Source organism: Narcine bancroftii, chromosome 8 (genome assembly GCF_036971445.1).
Source record: "Narcine bancroftii isolate sNarBan1 chromosome 8, sNarBan1.hap1, whole genome shotgun sequence".
Lineage (NCBI taxonomy): Eukaryota > Metazoa > Chordata > Chondrichthyes > Torpediniformes > Narcinidae > Narcine > Narcine bancroftii.
In genome coordinates, this window is record NC_091476.1 from 64461926 (window position 1) to 64482790 (window position 20865).

Sequence of the window (20865 nt, forward strand, 5' to 3'; positions counted from 1 at the left end):
CACATCCAATTAGCACCTGTTGGTCTGAGCGTCTCCCCCTCTCATTCTTCCCCCTTAATCCCTAGTTTATAATCAAGACGCCTGCCTACCTAAAACGTCGGCAATATATCTTTACCTCCCCTTGACGGTGCGAGCCCGGCTGAGCTCCTCCAGCATTTTTACTGCATTCTCAGCGCCTGCCCACTTTCGTGTTCACACCTCTCTGGCTGAGCCTCTGCATTTGACCCCCAGTCCCCACCTTAAGCGACTGCCCGAGGCCATCCATGACTCAGAGGGGTTGTGCGCTTACGGACAGCCACACACTCATTTTGCCATGTTTATTCCGTGACACTCTTTTCCACTGCAATAAATACATGCACAATTGCAAACAAGCCCTTTCAAAACTTGAGCACAACTAATAAAGTTCAAATTGCAACAACTTCCTTTCTGTCAGACAGGGAGAAAAAAAGAAAATTATCAAGTGCATCAGGACATAAAACAGGTTTAAATTACTTGCACATGTCAAGAGATCCAGCAGTCGAGCACAGAGAACTCATTTGACAAATACCAGATCGATGGGCTTTGGCAGCAGGGTATTCCTTCAGGACCAGCAACACTCGAGGAGCACAGGGCAACCGCTCAATCCCAATCGACTGTCATGCCCCTTTCCTAAACACGACCACGACACCCACCCTATCCAACAGGAATCCGGATACAAGCCCAGCGCTCCAGCAACGCTGTTGTCCCAACACAGCGTGTGCTCGCTCCAGCGATGGGCGACCGCTGCCGCAGTGGTTGTTTGGCACCATCCAGACTTGGCCCTTCTGAAACCTGGGAGTCGAACTGCTGAAGCAGTATAATATATTCTGAGGCTCGGCAGGGCTTGGTCACCGTCAAAACGGCTGCAAGAATTAAGAGCTGGAATGTGGCAAAAATCACTCAATTTGGGAACGCAGCAAAGTAGTAATTAAATCCGCCTGTGATCAAGGTCTGGGATCAGGTCTTAAATCAGATCAGGAAAGGATCAAGATTGCTGCGCAATTCTGCTGTCTGCACATGCCTCAAATGTTCTCTCCGCCCCCCCCCCACCCCCCCATCCTGAACTGGAATACACCACGAACTGCTCCAGGTTAAAACCCCTTCTTGTCAGAGAGGCTCCTCCCACTATCTCACACCACCCCCTCCCCAGGTATCACACAGAGGTCATGCCTTCCATGCAAGCGTCTATGAAGAGATCTTGAGGCCAATTACTTTCAAACAAGGCTGTGCTTTCTGGAGAGGATGAAGAATCCAGATCCAGGAAGCAGCTGGAGCGGTTACACAGGGTGCAGAATGTGGGGGTGCCATTTGGCCCTGGCGTGGATGGCAGGATGTCCCTCTGCAAGTAACTCCTGGTGGCTCCACTGTGATGAGCAGGGCGGTCTCTGTGCCAGATGTAGTGTGTTGGAATAATGGCTATGACCTGGAAGAAAGGTCAAAGCAGGAGATGAGCCACAAACCATGGAGGAGATGACCGATAACGCTGCACCCACCTTGCTTCGTGGCCTAGTTTGGCCAACCAATTTAACACAAGAAACAATAGAGTGGCGGGCGACGCACAAACCAGACTCCACCCATTCTCCTCCCCCCCCCCCCAACCCTGGCAGTATACCCACAGACCCATACCAGCCCCAGTCACACTCTCACATCCCAGGCAGAAGATAGTGCCTTCCAGAATGTATGGGACAAAGACACATTTTTATCTTCATTTGCCTCTGTGCTCCAAAGTTTTATATTAGTAATCAACCAATTTACATGTTATTAAAGTGCACTTTCCAAATTTTATTCAAGGGTGTGCATTTTGGTTTGACTTTTTATACATAGATCCCCCATTTCAGGGCACCATAACATTTAGGACATAGCAATGGTCTGGATAGTTTAGTACTTTGTTGCATCTCCCTTGCAGGAAATGACTGCTGGAAGTCTGTGATTCATCGACATCACCAGGTACTGAGCATCTTCTCTGGGGATGCCCTACCGGGCCTCTATTTCAGCCACCTTCAGCTTCTGCTTGTTTCAGGGGTATGTCCCCTTAAGTTTTCTCTTCAGCTTTTGGAAGCCATCCTCAACTGGATTTAGATCAGGCGACTGACATTTAATAATTTTCCAGTTTTTAACTTTGAAAAACTACTTTGTTGCTTTAGCAAAATATGTTTGGGATCATTCTTGCTGTTGGATAAAGCACCATTCAATGAGTTTGGAGTCATTTGCTCAAAGTTGAGCAGATGTTTCTGTGCATCTCAGAATTCATTTTGCTCCTGCCATCAGAGTAATGAAGATTCATGCGCCAGTACTTGTGGTGACCAGATGAGGTGATCTTGGGCAGTTCCTTTACGCTTCCACACTTTGCTCTTGCCATCACTCTAATACAGGTTAATCTTGGTCTTATCTGTCCACTAGACCTTTTTCCAGAATTCTGCAGGCTCTTTTAAATACTTAATGGCAAACAGTAATCTGGCCATCCGGTTTCTTTCAGTCCCCCCACAGATCCCACTGTCCCTCTCTCTCCCCCACCCTCCATAGCCCCATGTCAGTCCCCTCACTGATCCTACTGCACACCCCTCTCCCCACAGCCCTGTGTCGGTACTCACATTAATCCCACTGTCTTGCTCTCTCCCCACAATTCCGTGTTGGTCCCAACACTGATCTCACTTTCCTATGTCAGTCCCCACACTGATCTCACTTTCCTATGTCAGTCCCCACACTGATCCCCACTTACGAATAAAAAGTTTACACTTACACTGCAGTGTCCCATTTTGCTTTGCTAACTATAATATGGAGTTCGTGGACATTAAGCACTGCTTTGCTGTAATTTTTATGTGGTCAAACCAAAATGTACCCAAAAACAAATAAAATCACATGCAATTTGTTTGATTACAAATTTAATATTCTGGAGCACAGGGGCATCTTTGTCCCAATCATTACGGAGGAGATTATAACACCAGCTTGAAAACACAAACAACCAGGTTCAAGGACAGTTTCTTCCCTGCTGTTATAAGGCTCTTGAATAGTCCATTTATTGGTAAAACATTATATCCTTGACCTGTTTGAACTGCACATTTCCCTATGCGCAGCACCTGACTCACGGCAACCCTTCACCTGACAACCCAGCCCCCTCTCCCTGATTCACCCATCGACCCCAACCCGTCATGACCCCTCCCCCTGCCTGCCAACTCACCGCAACCCCACCTCACCGACACCCCACCCAACACCCCCACTTTTTTTTACACTATAAACCACATTGATCAAGATACATACATTTTTCTTTTCAAATATATACAGTGTCGTTTTCTCCCCTCCCTCCCTCTTCCCATCCCACCCTCCCTACCTCCCCTCCCATTCATTTAAAGTACAGAATCTAAGTGTGAGAGATGGGAAATTTGATCTAAAATTATGAACATGGAAGAAACTAAAGTTCATCAGTAAATGGCTGTAACCAGTTCAAACAGGATAAGCTTGGGGCTTAGGATGCAGGAAAGCAGAGTCAGCACGATTAACATAAGAATCTTCTAGTCTTTGTGACAAGACCATAAGACTAAGATAAGGAATGGTAAGGTACAATAGAATGTAGGAAGTTGAGGTAGTCTGGATCAGATAAGGGTCTCCTAGCCCTGGACAGAAGTACCAAGTCATACATTTCTAATTAGCTAACCATACACAGATTTATACATATGAAATTAGCCAACCCTAGATAGAATGAGTCAACTCTGCATATCAAGAGACTGTAGCCCCGAGAATCAGGAAGGTGTGAATAAGGACAATGACATGATGGGGCACCCACAGGATACCCCCTGGTCCTCCAAGTGTACTGAAACTGCACGTAGGCAGGAAGGATTGCCTATGCCAAACCCATCCAGGGGGCAGAAGAATGTAAGGGGGAGAGCACTCTGATACTGAAATTGACTGTATAAAAGTTGGGTGAGCCCCAGTATGTGTGTGTATTCCCAGGGTAAGGGGAAGCACCCAACTTTGCATTGTTGTAGTAATAAATGTTCTTTGTTCTCAATTTTTGTCTCGAGCAATTTCTTTAAAGGTACTTTAATTTCTAACAAATGGGGGCTCGTCCGGGATCACACTCCCTCCACTGACAGAGTACCCCGACGACGAGAGTAGGTGCACCCCGGCTGATTCAGCTGGACTCACGGGCGACGGGTGGCTGGTCAGTGGAAGAAGCGAGTGATATCCGAGAAGAGGCATTGAGAACAAACGACGGAAGGAAGCGCGCTAGAGCATTGCTACTGGAACTCGGTAAGAGTAATTTTACTTGTTTATAAGTATGGGAATAATGAGTAGCAAGGAAGAGAGTCCTGGTTCAGGATGTGAACACCAGATAGCTACGTACAGCCCGCTTGGGTTGATGTTATCTGAGTGGGGCACAGGAAAGACCCGTGGGAAAGACAAACTGACAATGGTCAGGTATTGTTGTATTGAATGGGTTAAATACCCGGTTAAAGGGAGCTCCGTGTACTGGCCAAAATTCGGATCCGAGGATGAATGGATGTGTAAAGCTTTGAACCTATGGCTCTATCAAAACCAGAAAGACAATGTTGAGAGCAGGGAATATGCAGCCTGCTGGCTCAAGGGATCCATTGAACAGCTGGTTTTGAATGAGAAAGAATTCAGGGATAAGAGAGAGGAGGAACCTTTTGTCCCTGAATCACAGGGTTGGGATGTGTTACATTCCCTCCCTCCACCCTATGTTCCTCCTATGCCGGCTCCTATCTTTCCTTCCCCTCCTATGACCTACCCTTCTGCACCTTCCCCACCTCCCCCACCACTAGAGAAGAGAGAAGAGAGCAGGAGTGGTATGATAACGTGCTCACAAAGCACTCGATTACCACCTCTGTTGACAGGAGAGAGAGGTAACTTTAATTCAGAACAGTGTGAGACTCTTCAGGAAGAAAGGGCAGAACCCTTTGATTCATTTCCCAGGGAGCAGGAACCCAGACCTAATAAGCCAGAAACCAATTGGATGAGACCACTGCGGGAAGTTCCCATGGGAGAGGGTCTCGGTTTCGTAAATGTGCCCCTGACCAGTACTGAAGTGCGTAACTTTAAGAAAGAACTGACCTCCCTGATAGAAGATCCCCAGGGATGTGCCGAACAGTTAAGACCAATTTTTGGGACCAAATATATATACAATATGGGGGTCTCGACATAGAATCCCCAGCAGGGGAACAATTGGTACTAACAGGTTTTGTTACCAACTCAGCCCCAGACATTAGGAGAAAATTACAAAAGACAGAAAATTGGCATGAGCAGGGAATAACCCAGCTTCTACAGATCACACAAAAAGCATTTGTCCAGACATCTGAGGATAAGCAGAAAGCAAAGGCTAACATTTTGATGCAAGCAGTTAAAGTAATAGTAGACGAGTAACATGAAAAAAGGCAGGGACTGTGTGCCAGCTCCTGAATGTTGGGAGAAGTGCAGGGAGTGGGAGAGTAGAGACCAGAGATAATTTCATAAATCACGACTTCCCACTTCAGTCACTGACCAATATTGATTAAAATTCATGCTAAAATTTAAATGTCATAAAGGATCGTTTATCAATACTGTAGAATGAGCGAATTTAACTACCAGTTAATTCCAATTTATGAAATAAATTGTATTCAAATGTGATTTTGCACAGGGAGTACCTGAGAGTTGTGATGTTATAACATTTGCAGGGAGAAATGTTTGCGCAAATAGGGTGAGTTCGATACATCTTATTTTAAGTGTATGTAAGATAAAGAAAGGATCTGATGTGTAAAGTGGCTGGATCAGCCAGTTGAAGGGGGAGTGTGCATGTCCCTTTAAGTGCACTGTGGCACTTGAAATTGAGGCTTCAGGCTCTTGTCTTGCAGTTAGAGGTATTTCTTCTACACATTCAGCTGTCAAGGTCCGTGAGTTTAAAGATCACCCACCTCTGGAGAATAAAGATACCTCTGGGGATTCCTATGGGGATTCCTATAAGTTTAATCATTCATTTCTCTGGTGCATTTTCCTCCGGAGTGAAATTAATGCCTCAGCACAATTTCTCTGTATTGCCGCTGTTATTTAATTCATGATAACTTTCCCCATTCATCAGGTTTATATTTAAATCCGGTAGTGCGGAAGTTACATTGTAAATAATCACGGAGGTAAACCCTGCGCGACTGGATTCAGCTTAATGGAGAAATAAACCTGCGAACTGGTCTATGGTGGTGTGTGAGTACTGCAATAGGTGGAATATGATTTAAATTGGTGGCATAGTTCAGAACAATTGGGTGCATAAGAATAATAATATCATTAAGAACTCACAGATCTTGTACCTGATACTATTCACTACGTCCCGGCTTCAGGACTGGGAAATTGGCATGGTACAGAGAAATTGGCATGGCACCAATATTTCTTGATTCACTAATGACTCCACAAGCTCCAGGATTCATGCAGCTAAACTTTAAGTGCAATATTATAGAAACTAGCCGGTACTTAAATGATTGTGTGTGCAATCAACATTGGAAAAATATGAAAGGTAATACAGGTGCTCCCCTACTTATGATTTAACGATGACACAATAGCATGACTGTCATTTACTTTCATATAATGTGTTAAAGGTCATCACAAGCATCATTGATTTCCTCGTTGGTTAATCACATTTTCGGAAAGCTTACAGGGACTGTTGGGAGAGAGCAAGGTAGTGGGATCAGTATGAGGACTGATACAGTGCTGTCGTTAGAGAGTGGGGCAGCGGGGTCAGTATGAGGACTGATACAGTGCTGTCAATGTTAGACAAGGTACGTCTCCAATTAAGATTTTTTTTCAACTTATGCTGGGTCTGCTGGAACGCAACCCTATCGTAAATTGAGGAGCACCTGTGATGTTCTTCTATCTAAAGCCAGCTTTAGATAAACTCTTATCATTCTGACAAATCTAGGTCTAAGTCTAATTTTCCTCCAGCCTTTGAGCAAGCGCTTCCACTGCTGCATCTTACTGATCACCTCCTCACCAATGAATCAGAAGACCATGGTGTATGGCACTCACTGCACAAGCAGTCTGAAAATGTGTACAAGCCTGTTCAACTTCACTTTACAAAATCAACAATCGGTTCCAGGCTCCCCAATGCTCTCTGTGGAGAGAAAATTGCCAGATTTTTACCCTTTTAATGCCCTTGGTTATGTTTGCCTCTTCTCAAAGATTACATGGCTGCACAGAGGAGCAAGGCTGAAAGTGCCTTGAAGTAATCTGTTGGCTGCACTTGTGACCTTTAGTCAGAAAATGCATGGGCTCTTGTCTCACTTTGGGTAGTGTAGCAGTTAGTTCAACTTTATTACAGTGGCAGTGATGAGTAGATGGATGTGAGGGGGTTGGAGGGTTATGGGCAGGGAGTAGGTAGGTGGAACTAGTTGGAGTTTCATGTAAATCGGTGCGGACTAGAAGGGCCAATATGGCCTGTTTCCGTACTGTTATTGCTATATGGTTATTATATGGAATATGGTTGTGAGCTGTGGCACAAGGCATTTTACTTAAGGCAGAACTAAAGGTTGAATATGTTTCAAGTTCTCTTGCAGAGGCTCTTGTGCTACAATGTCTGTTATGTACTCTAACAAATTGGAGGGTTGTGCCCCATACAGACAAGCAGCTCCAACTGTATTTTAATAAGGTCTAACATATTCAAAACCCATGCAAATATGGTTGGTGTTTCATTTTACAATTTTTACACTACACAAAGGAAAGTCAGATTGTTATTCATTTTATTAAAATCTAGTGATTGGTTATATGTAAAAGCATGGCAAGAGGATCAACTAAAACCTGCCTGGGATGGTCCCTTCTGTGTACTTTTAATTACAGACACCGCAGTAAGAACAAGAAAGGCTGGACCCACATTCAAAGAATTAAACCAGCTTCTGAACCACAACATCATGACACACAGATTCAACCCTCAACCTGGCGTGCAGTTCCTCATCCATCAGACCTGAAACTTACACTGCGCCGTGACAAAGTGCCGTAATGTTACATTTATTGTCGTATTTTAATGGTTTATTCAGTTATTGTTGTATTCTTTATTGCCGTATTTTAATGGGTTTTACATTTATTGTCGTATTTTAATGGTTTATTCAGTTATTGTTGTATTTTATTGCGGTTTTCAATGGGTTTTACATTTATCGTTGTTTATTCAGTTATTGTTGTATTTTATTGCTGTTTTCAATGGGTTTTACTTTTATTGTTGTTTATTCATTTTTTTGGAATATTGTTCGTTAAATGGATAGGTCACTTCAGTACTCGCTATGTTTTAAGTCCCCCTGGAATAGGGGCAGCAGAGGTTACAATTGTGCTCCTTTAGAATGTAGACAGGGCATGGATTTAATGTATAGTCATAGTGGAATATGGGTTAACAAGGGATTCCAATACAGACCAGGGGAACTGAACAGCTTTAGTGGAGTACATCTAATTTGTATCTTAGCCTACACAGGTATTAAAGACAGGAGTTTTAAAGCGATAGCACAAAGGACATGGTGGGACAAAGACAGACAGAATGGTAGTCAGGATTGTACATGTCGCAGAGAGAGAGAGTTAATACATATGCTAATGTACACAGACAGGCTGCAACTCACAAGTTCAATGATACATATGCTAATGTTAGCAGACAAGCTGCAACACACAGTTAAATCACAAGAAACAATCCCCCCCCAGCTTGGTCTCTTTTCATCACCCCGTGAAGGGGAGCACCAGTTACCAACAACGTGAGCTGCTTGACACTTTAATATCAGACTCCAGACAGCCTTCGGAGATCGGTGGCCTTAGGGTTCGGGGCTGAAGAGGACATCAGATACTAGCCACAATTCAACGGAACCGCCTGACTACTGCTACTCGTTCGCTGCTGAAGGCAGCATTTCTCAGAGACTTCGTCAGGACAATGCTTACAAAAGTCGGGTGGTTAAAAGACACTGCTTCAATGTTTCAACGTGAATCTGCCCATGCCCATGTTCAGACGTGGCAACTTCGGACTGATGTGGGATGGACTAGACTCTTTACTGAGAACTGGAGCCTGATACTCACAACCCTAATAAGCAGCTGGACTTGCTACTCTGACCTTCATGGTGCTCCCCTACCTAAAGACTTTACACAGGTGTTATATTTCGGTTATTGACCAGCTGGGTAAAACTACACCTTACACTTGAAAGATCAGTATTACTGATCTAAAAGAAAAGTGAGGAAGGGGGGGGGGGGGGGGGGATCAGTCACACTGACACTAGTAACCAAAGATCAGTAACACTGATCATGGTGAAAGATCAGTATTACTGATCTAAAAGAAAAGTGAGGATTGTGAGAGATGGGAAAATTGATCTAAAATTATGAACATGGAAGAAACTAAAGTTCATCAGTAAATGGCTGTAACCAGTTCAAACAGGATAAGCTTGGGGCTTAGGATGCAGGAAAGCAGAGTCAGCACGATTAACATAAGAATCTTCTAGTCTTTGTGACAAGACCATAAGACTAAGATAAGGAATGGTAAGGTACAATAGAATGTAGGAAGTTGAGGTAGTCTGGATCAGATAAGGGTCTCCTAGCCCTGGACAGAAGTACCAAGTCATACATTTCTAATTAGCTAACCATACACAGATTTATACATATGAAATTAGCCAACCCTAGATAGAATGAGTCAACTCTGCATATCAAGAGACTGTAGCCCCGAGAATCAGGAAGGTGTGAATAAGGACAATGACATGATGGGGCACCCACAGGATACCCCCTGGTCCTCCAAGTGTACTGAAACTGCACGTAGGCAGGAAGGATTGCCTATGCCAAACCCATCCAGGGGGCAGAAGAATGTAAGGGGGAGGGCACTCTGATACTGAAATTGACTGTATAAAAGTTGGGTGAGCCCCAGTATGTGTGTGTATTCCCAGGGTAAGGGGAAGCACCCAACTTTGCATTGTTGTAGTAATAAATGTTCTTTGTTCTCAATTTTTGACTCGAGCAATTTCTTTAAAGGTACTTTAATTTCTAACATAAGATACATTAAACCCGTCAAACAATGTTGTCACTCAATAAAAATAAACAAGAAATTCCACTGAGTCAATTCTTTTCATTCCCTTCTCCTTCTGTCATTTGAGGTGGTAGATGTCCCCAGTAGGTTTTCTCTATTGTGTTTCATGTATGGCTCCCATATTTGTTCAAATATTGTAATATTATTTCTTAAATTGTATGTTATTTTTTCTAATGGAATACATTTATTCATTTCTATATACCATTGTTGTATTCTCAAGTTATCTTCTAATTTCCAGGCTGACATAATACATTTTTTTGCTACAGCTAGGGCTATCCTAACAAATCTTTTTTGTGCACCATCCAAATCAAGTCCAAATTCTTTGTTTTTTTATGTTACTTAGGAGGAAGATCTCTGGGTTTTATGGTATATTGTTTTTTGTGATTTTATTTAATATCTGGTTTAGATCTTCCCAAAATTTTTTCACTTTCTCACATGTCCAGATTGCATGAATTGTTGTTCCCATTTCCTTTTTTACAACGAAAACATCTGTCAGATACTGTTGGGTCCCATTTATTTAACTTCTGAGGTGTAATGTATAGCCTGTGTATCCAGTAATATTGTATCATACGTAACCTCGTGTTTATTGTATTTCTCATAGTTCCAGAGCATAACCTCCCATGTTTCCTTCTTTATCTTTATGTTTAAATCTTGTTCCCATTTTTGTTTAGTTTTACCATTTGTTTCCTCATTCTCCTTTTCTTGCAGTTTAATATAAATATTTGTTATAATTTTTTTGATTATCATTGTGTCTGTAATCACATATTCAAAATTTCTCTGGTAACCTCAGACTGCTTCCCAATTTGTCCTTCAAGTAGGATTTCAGTTGGTAGTATGCCAACACTGTATCGTGAGTTATATTATATTTATCCTTCATTTGTTCAAAGGATAATAATTTATTTTCTGAAAAGCAATTTTCTATTCTTTTGATCCCTTTTTTCTCCCATTCTCTAAAGGAAAGGCTATCTATTGTAAAAGGGATTAGCTGATTTTGCGTCAATATTAGTTTTGGTAATTGGTAATTTGTTTTATTCCTTTCTACATGAATCTTCTTCCAAATATTGACCAGATGATGTAATACTGGAGAATTCCTACGTTGTACCAATTTTTCATCCCACTTATATAATATATGTTCAGGTATCTTCTCCCCTATTTTATCTAGTTCTAATCTAGTCCAATCTGGCTTTTCCCTTGTTTGATAAAAATCTGATAGGTATCTTAATTGTGCCGCTCTATAATAATTTTTAAAGTTTGGCAGTTGTAAGCCTCTTTGTTTATATCATTCTGTTAATTTATCTAGTGCTATCCTCGGTTTCCCCCCTTTCCATAAAAATTTCCTTATTATTTTCTTTAACTCCTTGAAGAATTTCTCCGTCAAGTGTATTGGCAATGCCTGAAATAGGTATTGTATCCTTGGGAAAATGTTAATTTTAATACAGTTTATCCTTCCTATTAGTGTTAGTGGTAAGTCTTTCCAATGCTCTAAGTCGTCCTGTAATTGTTTCATTAGTGGATAATAATTTAGTTTATATAGATGGGCGAGGTTTTTATTTATTTGTATACCTAGGTATCATATTGCTTGCATTTGCCATCTGAATGGTGATTCTTTCTTAAATTTTGAGAAATCCGCATTATTCATTGGCATTGCTTCACTTTTATTTGCGTTAATCTTGTGTCCCGACACTTCTCCATATTACGTAATTCTTTTATTGATATTTCTGGTTCTGTTAAGTATACGTCATCTGCAAAATAACTGATTTTATATTCCTTGTCTTTTATTTTTATCTGTTTTATTTTATTTTCTGTTCTTATCAATTCTGCTAGTGGTTCTATAGCTAACGCGAACAATATGGGTGATAGTGGGCATCCCTGCCTTGTTGATCTGCTTAAGTTAAATTGCTTTGATATATATCCATTTACTGTCACTTTTGCCAATGGCCCCTTATATAATGCTTTAATCCAATTAATATATTTCTCTGGTAAACTGAATTTTTGTAATACTTTGAATAAATAATTCCATTCTACTCTGTCAAAGGCCTTCTCTGCGTCTAAAGCAACTGCTACTGTTGAAGCTTTATTTCCTTCTACTGCATGAATTAAGTTAATAAATTTACAAATATTGTCTTTTTTTTAATAAATCCAGTTTACTATTTTTGGTACATAGTCGGCTAATCTGTTTGCTAATAGTTTAGCTATTAGCTTATAATCTGTGTTAAGTAAAGATATTGGTCTATATGACGCTGGTGCGAGTGGATCTTTCCCTGTCTTTGGTATTACTGTAATTATTGCTGTTTTGCATGAATCTGGTCAGATTTGTGTTTTATCAATCTGGTTGATTACTTCCAGGAGGGGAGGAATTAATAAATCTTTAAATGTTTTATAGAATTCTATTGGGAATCCATCCTCTCCTGTGTTTTATTATTTGGTAGTTTTTTATTATCTCTTGTATTTCTACTATTTTAAATGGTTCGGTTAATTTATTTTGTTCCTCTATTTGTAATTTTGGTAGTTCAATTTTAGTTAAAAATTCATCTATTTTGTCTTCTTTCCCTTCGTTTTCAGTTTGGTATAGTTGTTTGTAGAATTCTCTGAAGTTTACATTAATCTCCGTTGGATTATATGTGATTTGTTTGTCTTTTTTCCTTGATGCCAATACCATTCTTTTAGTTTGTTCTGTCTTAAGCCGTCATGCTAGAATTTTGTGCGCTTTTTCTCCTAGTTCATAATATTTCTGTTTTGTCTTCATTATGTTCTTCTCCACCTTATATGTTTGTAGTGTTTCATATTTTATTTTTTTATCTGCCAATTCTCTTCTTTTAGTTGTATCTTCCTTCATTGCTAATTCTTTTTCTATATTTACTATTTCCCTTTCCAACTGCTCTGTTTCCTGTTTGTAGTCCTTCTTCATCTTGGTTACATAACTTATTATTTGCCCTCTGATGAACGCTTTCATTGGGTCCCATAGTATAAACTTATCTTTCACTGATTCTGTATTTATTTCAAAGTACATTTTAAATTGTCTTTCAATGAATTCTCTAAAATCCTGCCTTTTAAGTAGCATGGCATTTAATCTCCATCTTATACATTCCTGGAGGGTTGTCCTCTAACTCTATTGTCAATATCAGTAGTGGTTGGGTAAAGGACTGGTCAGGTAGAGGGATGGTGGGTCGAGGGTGAATAGAGGCCTAGAGCCTGAGGAGTGAGCAGGAAATGCAGGCCTGTGAATGATGACTACATCTCCACAGGGACCAAATATGTTTCCCTCAGGTCAAGCAAAGGGTGAACTTGAACTACCTACTCCTGACCTGTAACATTATCCTCCTAAAGTTATATCCTAAAGTTTAACATTACATATGTTGAAAGAAGAGAAAACATGCAGATGTTGTTGAAAATTTTCAATAAATATTTAGTTCGGCCCTCGACTTAGTCCAAGTTTTTAATTTTGGCCCTCCGTGAATTTGACACTCCTGCTCTATTTATTTTCCTTTAAATACGGATACACTCATGTATACACACACATATATATATACCCATATACACACATACATATAGTTCGTGGTCATTTACCCCAACCCACCAATTTTCCCCTGCAACCGCTGCAATCGTGTCTGCCTGTCCCGCATCGGACTTGTCAGCCACAAACGAGCCTGCAGCTGACGTGGACTTTTTACCCCCTCCATAAATCTTCGTCCGCGAAGCCAAGCCAAAGAAGAGACATGTCTTCATCTCTCTGTCTGTTTTGTAGTTGTTTTGCAAATTTTCGTGCTTCCTCCGGATCCGAGAATAGTCTGTTTTGCTGCCCTGGAATAACTATTTTAAGTACCGCTGGGTACTTTAGCATAAATTTATATCCTTTTTTCCATAGGATCGCTTTTGCTGTATTAAACTCCTTTCTCTTCTTCAGGAGTTCAAAATTTATGTCTGGATAGAGAAAATTTTTTTGACCTTTGTATTCCAGTGGCTTTTTGTCTTCTCTTATTTTCTTCATTGCTTTCTCCAATATATTTTCTCTTGTTGTATATCTTAAGAATTTTACTAAAATGGATCTTGGTTTTTGTTGTGGCTGTGGTTTGGGGGCTAATGTTCTATGTGCCCTTTCTATTTCCATTTCTTCCTGTAATTCTGGTCTTCCTAGGACCCTGGGGATCCAATCTTTTATACATTCTCTCATATTCTTGCCTTTTTCATCTTCCTTAAGGCTCACTATCTTTATATTATTTCTTCTATTATAATTTTCCATTATATCGATCTTCTGAGCTAACAGAAGTCTCTAACTTTTTTATTAGATTCTTCTAATTTCTTTTTTAAGTCCTCTGCTTCCATTTCTACGGCTGTTTCTCGTTCTTCCACCTTGTCCACTCTTTTTCCTATATCCGACATGACCATCTCTAATCTATTCATTTTTTCTTCTGTACTAATACCCCCACTCTCCACAACCCCACCTTGCATGCACCTTTCCGCAACCCTTACTGCCAACTCCCTACAACCCCACCCCCTGCCCACCAACTCACTACGACCCCATCTGTGCGTCATCCCCTGCCTCACTACACACCCGCCCCGCCACAACCCTGCCCGACTCACCGTTACACTGCATCGTTATGAAAGGTATATAGATAGAGTAATTGCAATCACACTCACCCCCCCACCCACTGACATTGGATGAAACAAGGACTGGAGGATGTGGTAGGAGAGTGGAAAAGGCTGCCTGGTGAATGTGGACTTGATTTTAACTAACAAGAAAATTTTGCACTAGTACATGGTTAGGAGGAGTAATGGAGGGCTATGGTTCAGGTGCAGGTCAATGGGACTGAGCACGGACTAGATGGGCCAAAGGGCTTGTTCCTGTGATGTAGTGTTCTCTGGCTCGGTTCTGTGCCCCCGACTCATTGTCACCTTGCACATTTGATTCATTATTGTATATGTTGGGGTTGACGTCTTTGGATAGCAAGCAAAACTGAGCTTTTCACTTGACGATGAATGATTCAGTTTGGTGCCTGCAGTCAATACATTTCAGAATAAAAGGGCATCAATTTAAAACAATGTTTTTAGCCAGAGGGTCGTGGGTCTGTGGAACTTGTTGAAGCGAGGTCGTTGGGTGTATTTAAGGCAGGTATTTGATTAGTCAGGGTGTCAAGGGTTATGGGCAGAAGGCCAGAGAGGTGGGGGGGGGGTGGGGGTGAGTGATAAGGATCAGTTCACGATTAAATGGCAGAGCAGACCCCATGGACTAATTGGCCTACACCTGCTCTTTATCTGGTGATCTTGAGAACGTGTCAGCAATGCAAATAAAGACAAGCCAGAAGCTCACCTGTTCACAGCAGAACCGGCTCACTGCTGCCCTGTAATTCATTTGAGCCCAGAGGTCGAGGCGGTGTTTGAGAAAATTCGGGACAAGTTTCCTCCAGTTCTCACCCAGAGCCCACGGGAAAATCTCATACTTGTACTGCTCCTCGTCCTCCTCCATGTCATTTGCCAAGTACCTGAGAGAGAAGCACACCACAATGACCTGCTGCTTTGACGAAGGGTAGAGTTGCCATAAACACTAATGGGCCTCCGACAAGCTGGTACAGTTGAAAAGATTTGTGGACGGCTACATATGCTGGGATGTCCATGTTGAGGGGTCTGCAATGGAGGGAGTCAAGGACTTCAAATTCCTGGATGTCAACATCTCAGGAGACCAAGGGGCCTCCATGTCAATGCAACCACGAAGCAGCTACACATGGAGGAATTTTGACTAGTTGAACCACTGTCTGGTATGGAGGAGCCAATGCACAGGACAGGAAGAGGCTATAGAGAGTGTGAAATTGGCCAGTCCCATCATGCGCATCACTCCATCAAGGACATCTACAAGAGGTGGTGTCTTAAGAAAGCAGCCTCTATCTTCACCACCCAGGCCATGTCCCCTTCTCACTGCTACCATCAGGAAAGAGATCAAACAGAGCAGTTGGAAAGGGAAATAGTAAATATAGAAAAAGAATTAGCAATGAAGGAAGATACAACTAAAAGAAGAGAATTGGCAGATAAAAAAATAAAATATGAAACACTACAAACATATAAGGTGGAGAAGAATATAATGAAGACAAAACAGAAATATTATGAACTAGGTGAAAAAACGCACAAAATCCTAGCATGGCAGCTTAAGACAGAACAAGCTAAGAAAATGGTATTGGCATCAAGGAAAAAAGACAAACAAATTACATATAATCCAAAAGAAATTAAGGAAAACTTTAGAGAATTCTATGAACAATTATACCGAACTGAAAACGAAGGGAAAGAAGGGAAAATAGATGAATTTCTAACTAAAATTGAACTACCAAAACTACAAATAGAGGAACAAAATAAATTAACAGAGCCATTTGGAATAGTAGAAATACAAGAGATAATAAAAAAATTACCAAATAATTACCAGGAGAGGATGGATTCCCAATAGAATTCTATAAAACATTTAAAGACTTATTAATTCCGCCCCTCCTGGAAGTAATCAACCAGATTGATAAAACACAAAGCTTACCAGATTCATGTAAAACAGCAATAATTACAGTAATACTAAAGCAAGGGAAAGATCCACTCACACCAGCGTCATATAGACCAATATCTTTACTTAACACAGATTATAAGATAATAGCTAAACTATTAGCAAACAGATTAGCAGAGTATGTACCGAAAATGGTAAATCTAGACCAAACTGGATTTATCAAAAAAAGACGCACAACAGACAATATTTGTAAATTTTTTAACTTAATTCATGCAGTAGAAGGGAATAAAGCACCAACAGTAGCAGTTGCTTTAGACGCAGAGAAGGCCTTTGACATAGTAGAATGGAATTATTTGTTCAAAGTATTGCAAAAATTCAGTTTACCGGAGAAGTATATTAATTGGATTAAAGCATTATATAAGGGACCATTAGCGAAAGTGACAGTAAATGGACATGTATCAAAGCAATTTAACTTAAGCAGGTCAACACGGCAGGGATGCCCACTATCACCTTTATTGTTTGCGTTAGCTATAGAACCACTAGCAGAATTGATAAGAACAGAAAATAATATAAAAGGGATAAAAATAAAAGACAAGGAATATAAAATCAGTTTATTTGCAGATGATGTTATAGTATACTTAACAGATACTTAACTATCAATAAAAGAATCTTTTATTAAGAAATTGAAGGAATATGGAGAAGTGTTGGGTTACAAGATCAACGTAAATAAAAGTGAAGCAATGCCTATGAATGATGCAGATTTCTCAAAATTTAAGAAGGAATCACCATTTAGATGGCAAATGCAAGCAATAAGATACCTAGGTGTACAAATAAATAAAAATCTCGGCCAACTATATAAACTCAATTATTATCCACTAATGAAAAAATTACAGGACGATTTAGAGCGTTGGAAAGATTTACCACTAACACTAATAGGAAGGATAAACTGTATTAAAATTAACATTTTTCCAAGGATATTATACCTATTTCAGGCATTGCCAATACAACTGACAGAGAAATTCTTCAAGGAGTTAAAGAAAATAATAAGGAAATTTTTATGGAAAGGGGGGAAACCGAGGATAGCACTAGATAAATTAACAGAATGGTATAAACAATACCATTAACAGAATGGTATAAACAGAATGGTATAAACAACTGCCAAACTTTAAAAATTATTATAGAGCCGCACAATTAAGATACCTATCAGATTTTTATCAAACAAGGGAAAAGCCAGGTTGGACTAGATTAGAATTAGATAAAATAGGGGAAAAGATACCTGAACACATATTATATAAATGGGATGAAAAATTGGTACAACATAGAAGTTCTCCAGTATTACATCATCTACTCAATATTTGGAAGATTCATGTAGAAAGAAATAAAACAAATTATCAATTACCAAAACTAATATTGACGCAAAACAAGTTACTCCCTTTTACAATAGATAACCTTTCCTTTAGAGAATGGGAGAAAAAAGGGATTAAAAGAATAGAAAATTGTTTTTCAGGAAATAGATTCTTATCCTTTGAACAAATGAAAGATAAATACAATATAACTCAAGATACAGCGCTGGCATATTACCAATTGAGATCCTACTTGAAGGATAAATTAGGAAGCAGTCTGAGTTTGCCAGAGGGAAGTAACTTTGAATATGTGATTACAGATACAATGATAATCAAAAGATTTATAACAAATATGTATATTAAACTGCAAGAAAAGGAGAATGAGGAAACAAATGGTAAAACTAAACAAAAATGGGAACAAGGTTTAAATATAAAGATAAAGAAGGAAACATGGGAGAAGTTCTGCTCTGGAACGATGAGAAATACAATAAATACGAGGTTACGTATGATACAATATAACTGGATACACAGGCTATACATTACACCTCAAAAGTTAAATAAATGGGACCCAACAGTATCTGATAGATGTTTTCGATGTAAAAAATAAATGGGAACAACAATTTATGCAATCTGGACATGTGAGAAAGTAGAAAAATTTTGGGAAGATCTAAATCAGATATTAAATAAAATAACAGAAAACAATATACCAAAGAATCCAGAGATCTTCCTCCTAAGTAACATAAAAAACTAAGAATTTGGAATTGATTTGGAGGATGCACAAAAAAGATTTGTTAAGATAGCTCTAGCTGTAGCAAAAAAATGTATTATGTCAACCTGGAAATTGGAAGATAATTTGAAAATACAACAATGGTATATAGAAATGAATAAATGTATTCCATTATAAAAAATAACACATAGTTTAAGAAATAATATTGAAATATTCGAACAAATATGGGAGCCTTACATGAAACACAATAGCGAAAACCTAGCGGGGACAATCACTACCTAAGTTAACGGAAGGAAAAGGAAATGAAAAGAATGGACTCAGTGGAATTTCTGGTGTATTTTTATTGAATGACAACATTGTCTGACTGGTTTAATGTATCCTAGATTTTGTATCTTAAATGGACGGGAGGGGGGAGGTAGGGAGGGTGGGATGGGAGGAGGGAGGGGGGGGGGGAGAAAATGGCACTGTATATGTGTGAAAAGGAAAAAGTGTGTATCATGGTTAATGTGATTTATGGTGTGAAAAATAAAAAATTTAAAAAATTTAAAAAAGGAAAGAGATCGAGGAGCCTGAAGACAAACACCCAGCTTCTTCCCCTCCGCCGTCAGATTTCTGAATGGTCAATGAACCAGACACTTTCATTTCTTTTTGCACTTTTATTTATTTTTAAAATGTAATTTAGAGCAATATTGCACCGGTGACGATGCTGCAAAACAACAAATTTCACAACATGTCAAAGACAATAAATTCTGATTCTGTACAGTAGGAAAACCAGCTACTTAGCCCATCCGCTCAAAATCAGCGGCGTTTATCAGGAGCCAACGCTGTCCCTTCCCTGGAAGCACATGATGGGCAGGGAAAAAACACATGCCACTACTTCCTCAGAAGGGCAACAGGGTTAGTGCAATGCGATAACAGTGGTAGTGACCCGGACTTGAATCTGGCTGCTATCTGTGAGGAGTTGCATTCAGGCATCATGGACCAGAAGCACCATAGCTCAGATACAAGCCCTTCGGCCTATCATGCCCACACTCGCCATTGGCTAGGAGGTAGAATAGAGGAGAATTGGTTACAGGGAGAATGGGAAACTGCAGCATCCATCTCCAAGAATCTATGTTGTGTGGTGGAAATTCACACAGGTCTGTGGTTAGAATAATCAGAGATAAAGATACCTGGATTACTGATGTAGAGCCATGCACAAATGTGCTGGAGAAACTCATCAGGTCACACAGCATCCATAGGAAATAAAGGGCCTGTTTTGGGCCTGGGTGAGAGTCAAGTTCTAGGGGGCAAGGCTAGCACAATGCTATTACAGCACCGGTGATCTGAGTTCGAATCCTGCGCCATCAGTAAAAGGTTTGCATGTTCTCCCCGTGTTTGCATGGGTTTCCTCCCACCCTCTAAAACCATACAGGGCTTGGTATATTTGGGAAGCATGGGCTTGAAGGCCAGAAGGGCCTGTTACCATGCAGGAGGTCTTAATTTTAAGAAATTAAAAATAAAAAGAATATTTATTTTGTTTTAAAATAAACATTTTTTTTAAATTTAAAAATTTCAGCGCTGCATCCCAGCAGGAAATTTGAATTACAAATTTGAAAAGCTAGTACAGGTACACAATCTTTTATCCGGAACCCTTGGTGCCCCTCTCCCCCCGCCCTCTCCCCCCGCCCCCCCCCAACCGAGTCGTGCTGCCTTCTCTCTCCCCCCCCCCACCCACCGGAGTCACACTGCCATCTCCTCCCCCCTGCCAACCGGAGTCGCGCTGCCATCTCCTCCCCCCCGCCTGCTTGAGTCACGCTGTCCTCTCTCCCTCTCTCTTCCTCCCCCCCCCCCCCCCCCCACTCCACTGTATCAGCACTAGGAAAAAAATGCTGTTTTTTGGAGCTTTTTAAATGTACCTGTAATCACAACCTAAACATCTCAGTAGTAGTGGAATTCCTGACAAACAAAGAGCTGCTGGAAGGAATCAGCAGCTCAGGCAGTGTTCACAGGTAGAAATATTATGTAACATTTAGGGTCAAGAATGTCCTTACAAGGGGGAAATCTGGTTGATATAACCATATAATAATTTACAGTACGGAAACAGGCCATATTGGCCTTTCTAGTCTGCACCGATTTACATGAAACTCCACTAGTCCTCCAACCCCCTCACATCCATGCACTCATCCAACCTCCTCTTAAATGACAGAATTGACCCTGCCGCAACCACCTCTTCCGGAAGGTCATTCCATTCAGCCACCACTCTCTGAGTGAAGATGCTTCCTCTTATATTACTCCTAAAGTTTTGCCA

At 40.5% G+C, this 20865-nt stretch overlaps 1 protein-coding gene across 1 annotated transcript; it reads right to left on the reverse strand.

Moving 5' to 3' along the window:
- Positions 1-302: 302 nt before the first annotated feature.
- Positions 303-15642, reverse strand: LOC138742036 (speedy protein 1-A-like). The gene is made up of 3 exons (XM_069896228.1): positions 15599-15642; positions 15339-15510; positions 303-1441 (listed from the first exon to the last, which is right to left on the reverse strand). Exons 1-3 carry the CDS (start codon positions 15640-15642, stop codon positions 1172-1174), a joined length of 486 nt encoding a protein of 161 aa, XP_069752329.1. The 3' UTR covers positions 303-1171.
- Between the last annotated feature and the right edge of the window lie 5223 nt (positions 15643-20865).

Coding starts and splice junctions, on each gene's coding strand:
- LOC138742036 (XM_069896228.1), bottom strand. CDS start 15,642: ATGGACATCCCAGCATATGTAGCCGTCCACAAATCTTTTCAACT. Junction 15,511..15,598: donor GTCCACAAATCTTTTCAACT/GTACCAGCTTGT, acceptor CTTCTCTCTCAG/GTACTTGGCAAATGACATGG. Junction 1,442..15,338: donor GCCGGTTCTGCTGTGAACAG/GTGAGCTTCTGG, acceptor CCTTTCTTCCAG/GTCATAGCCATTATTCCAAC.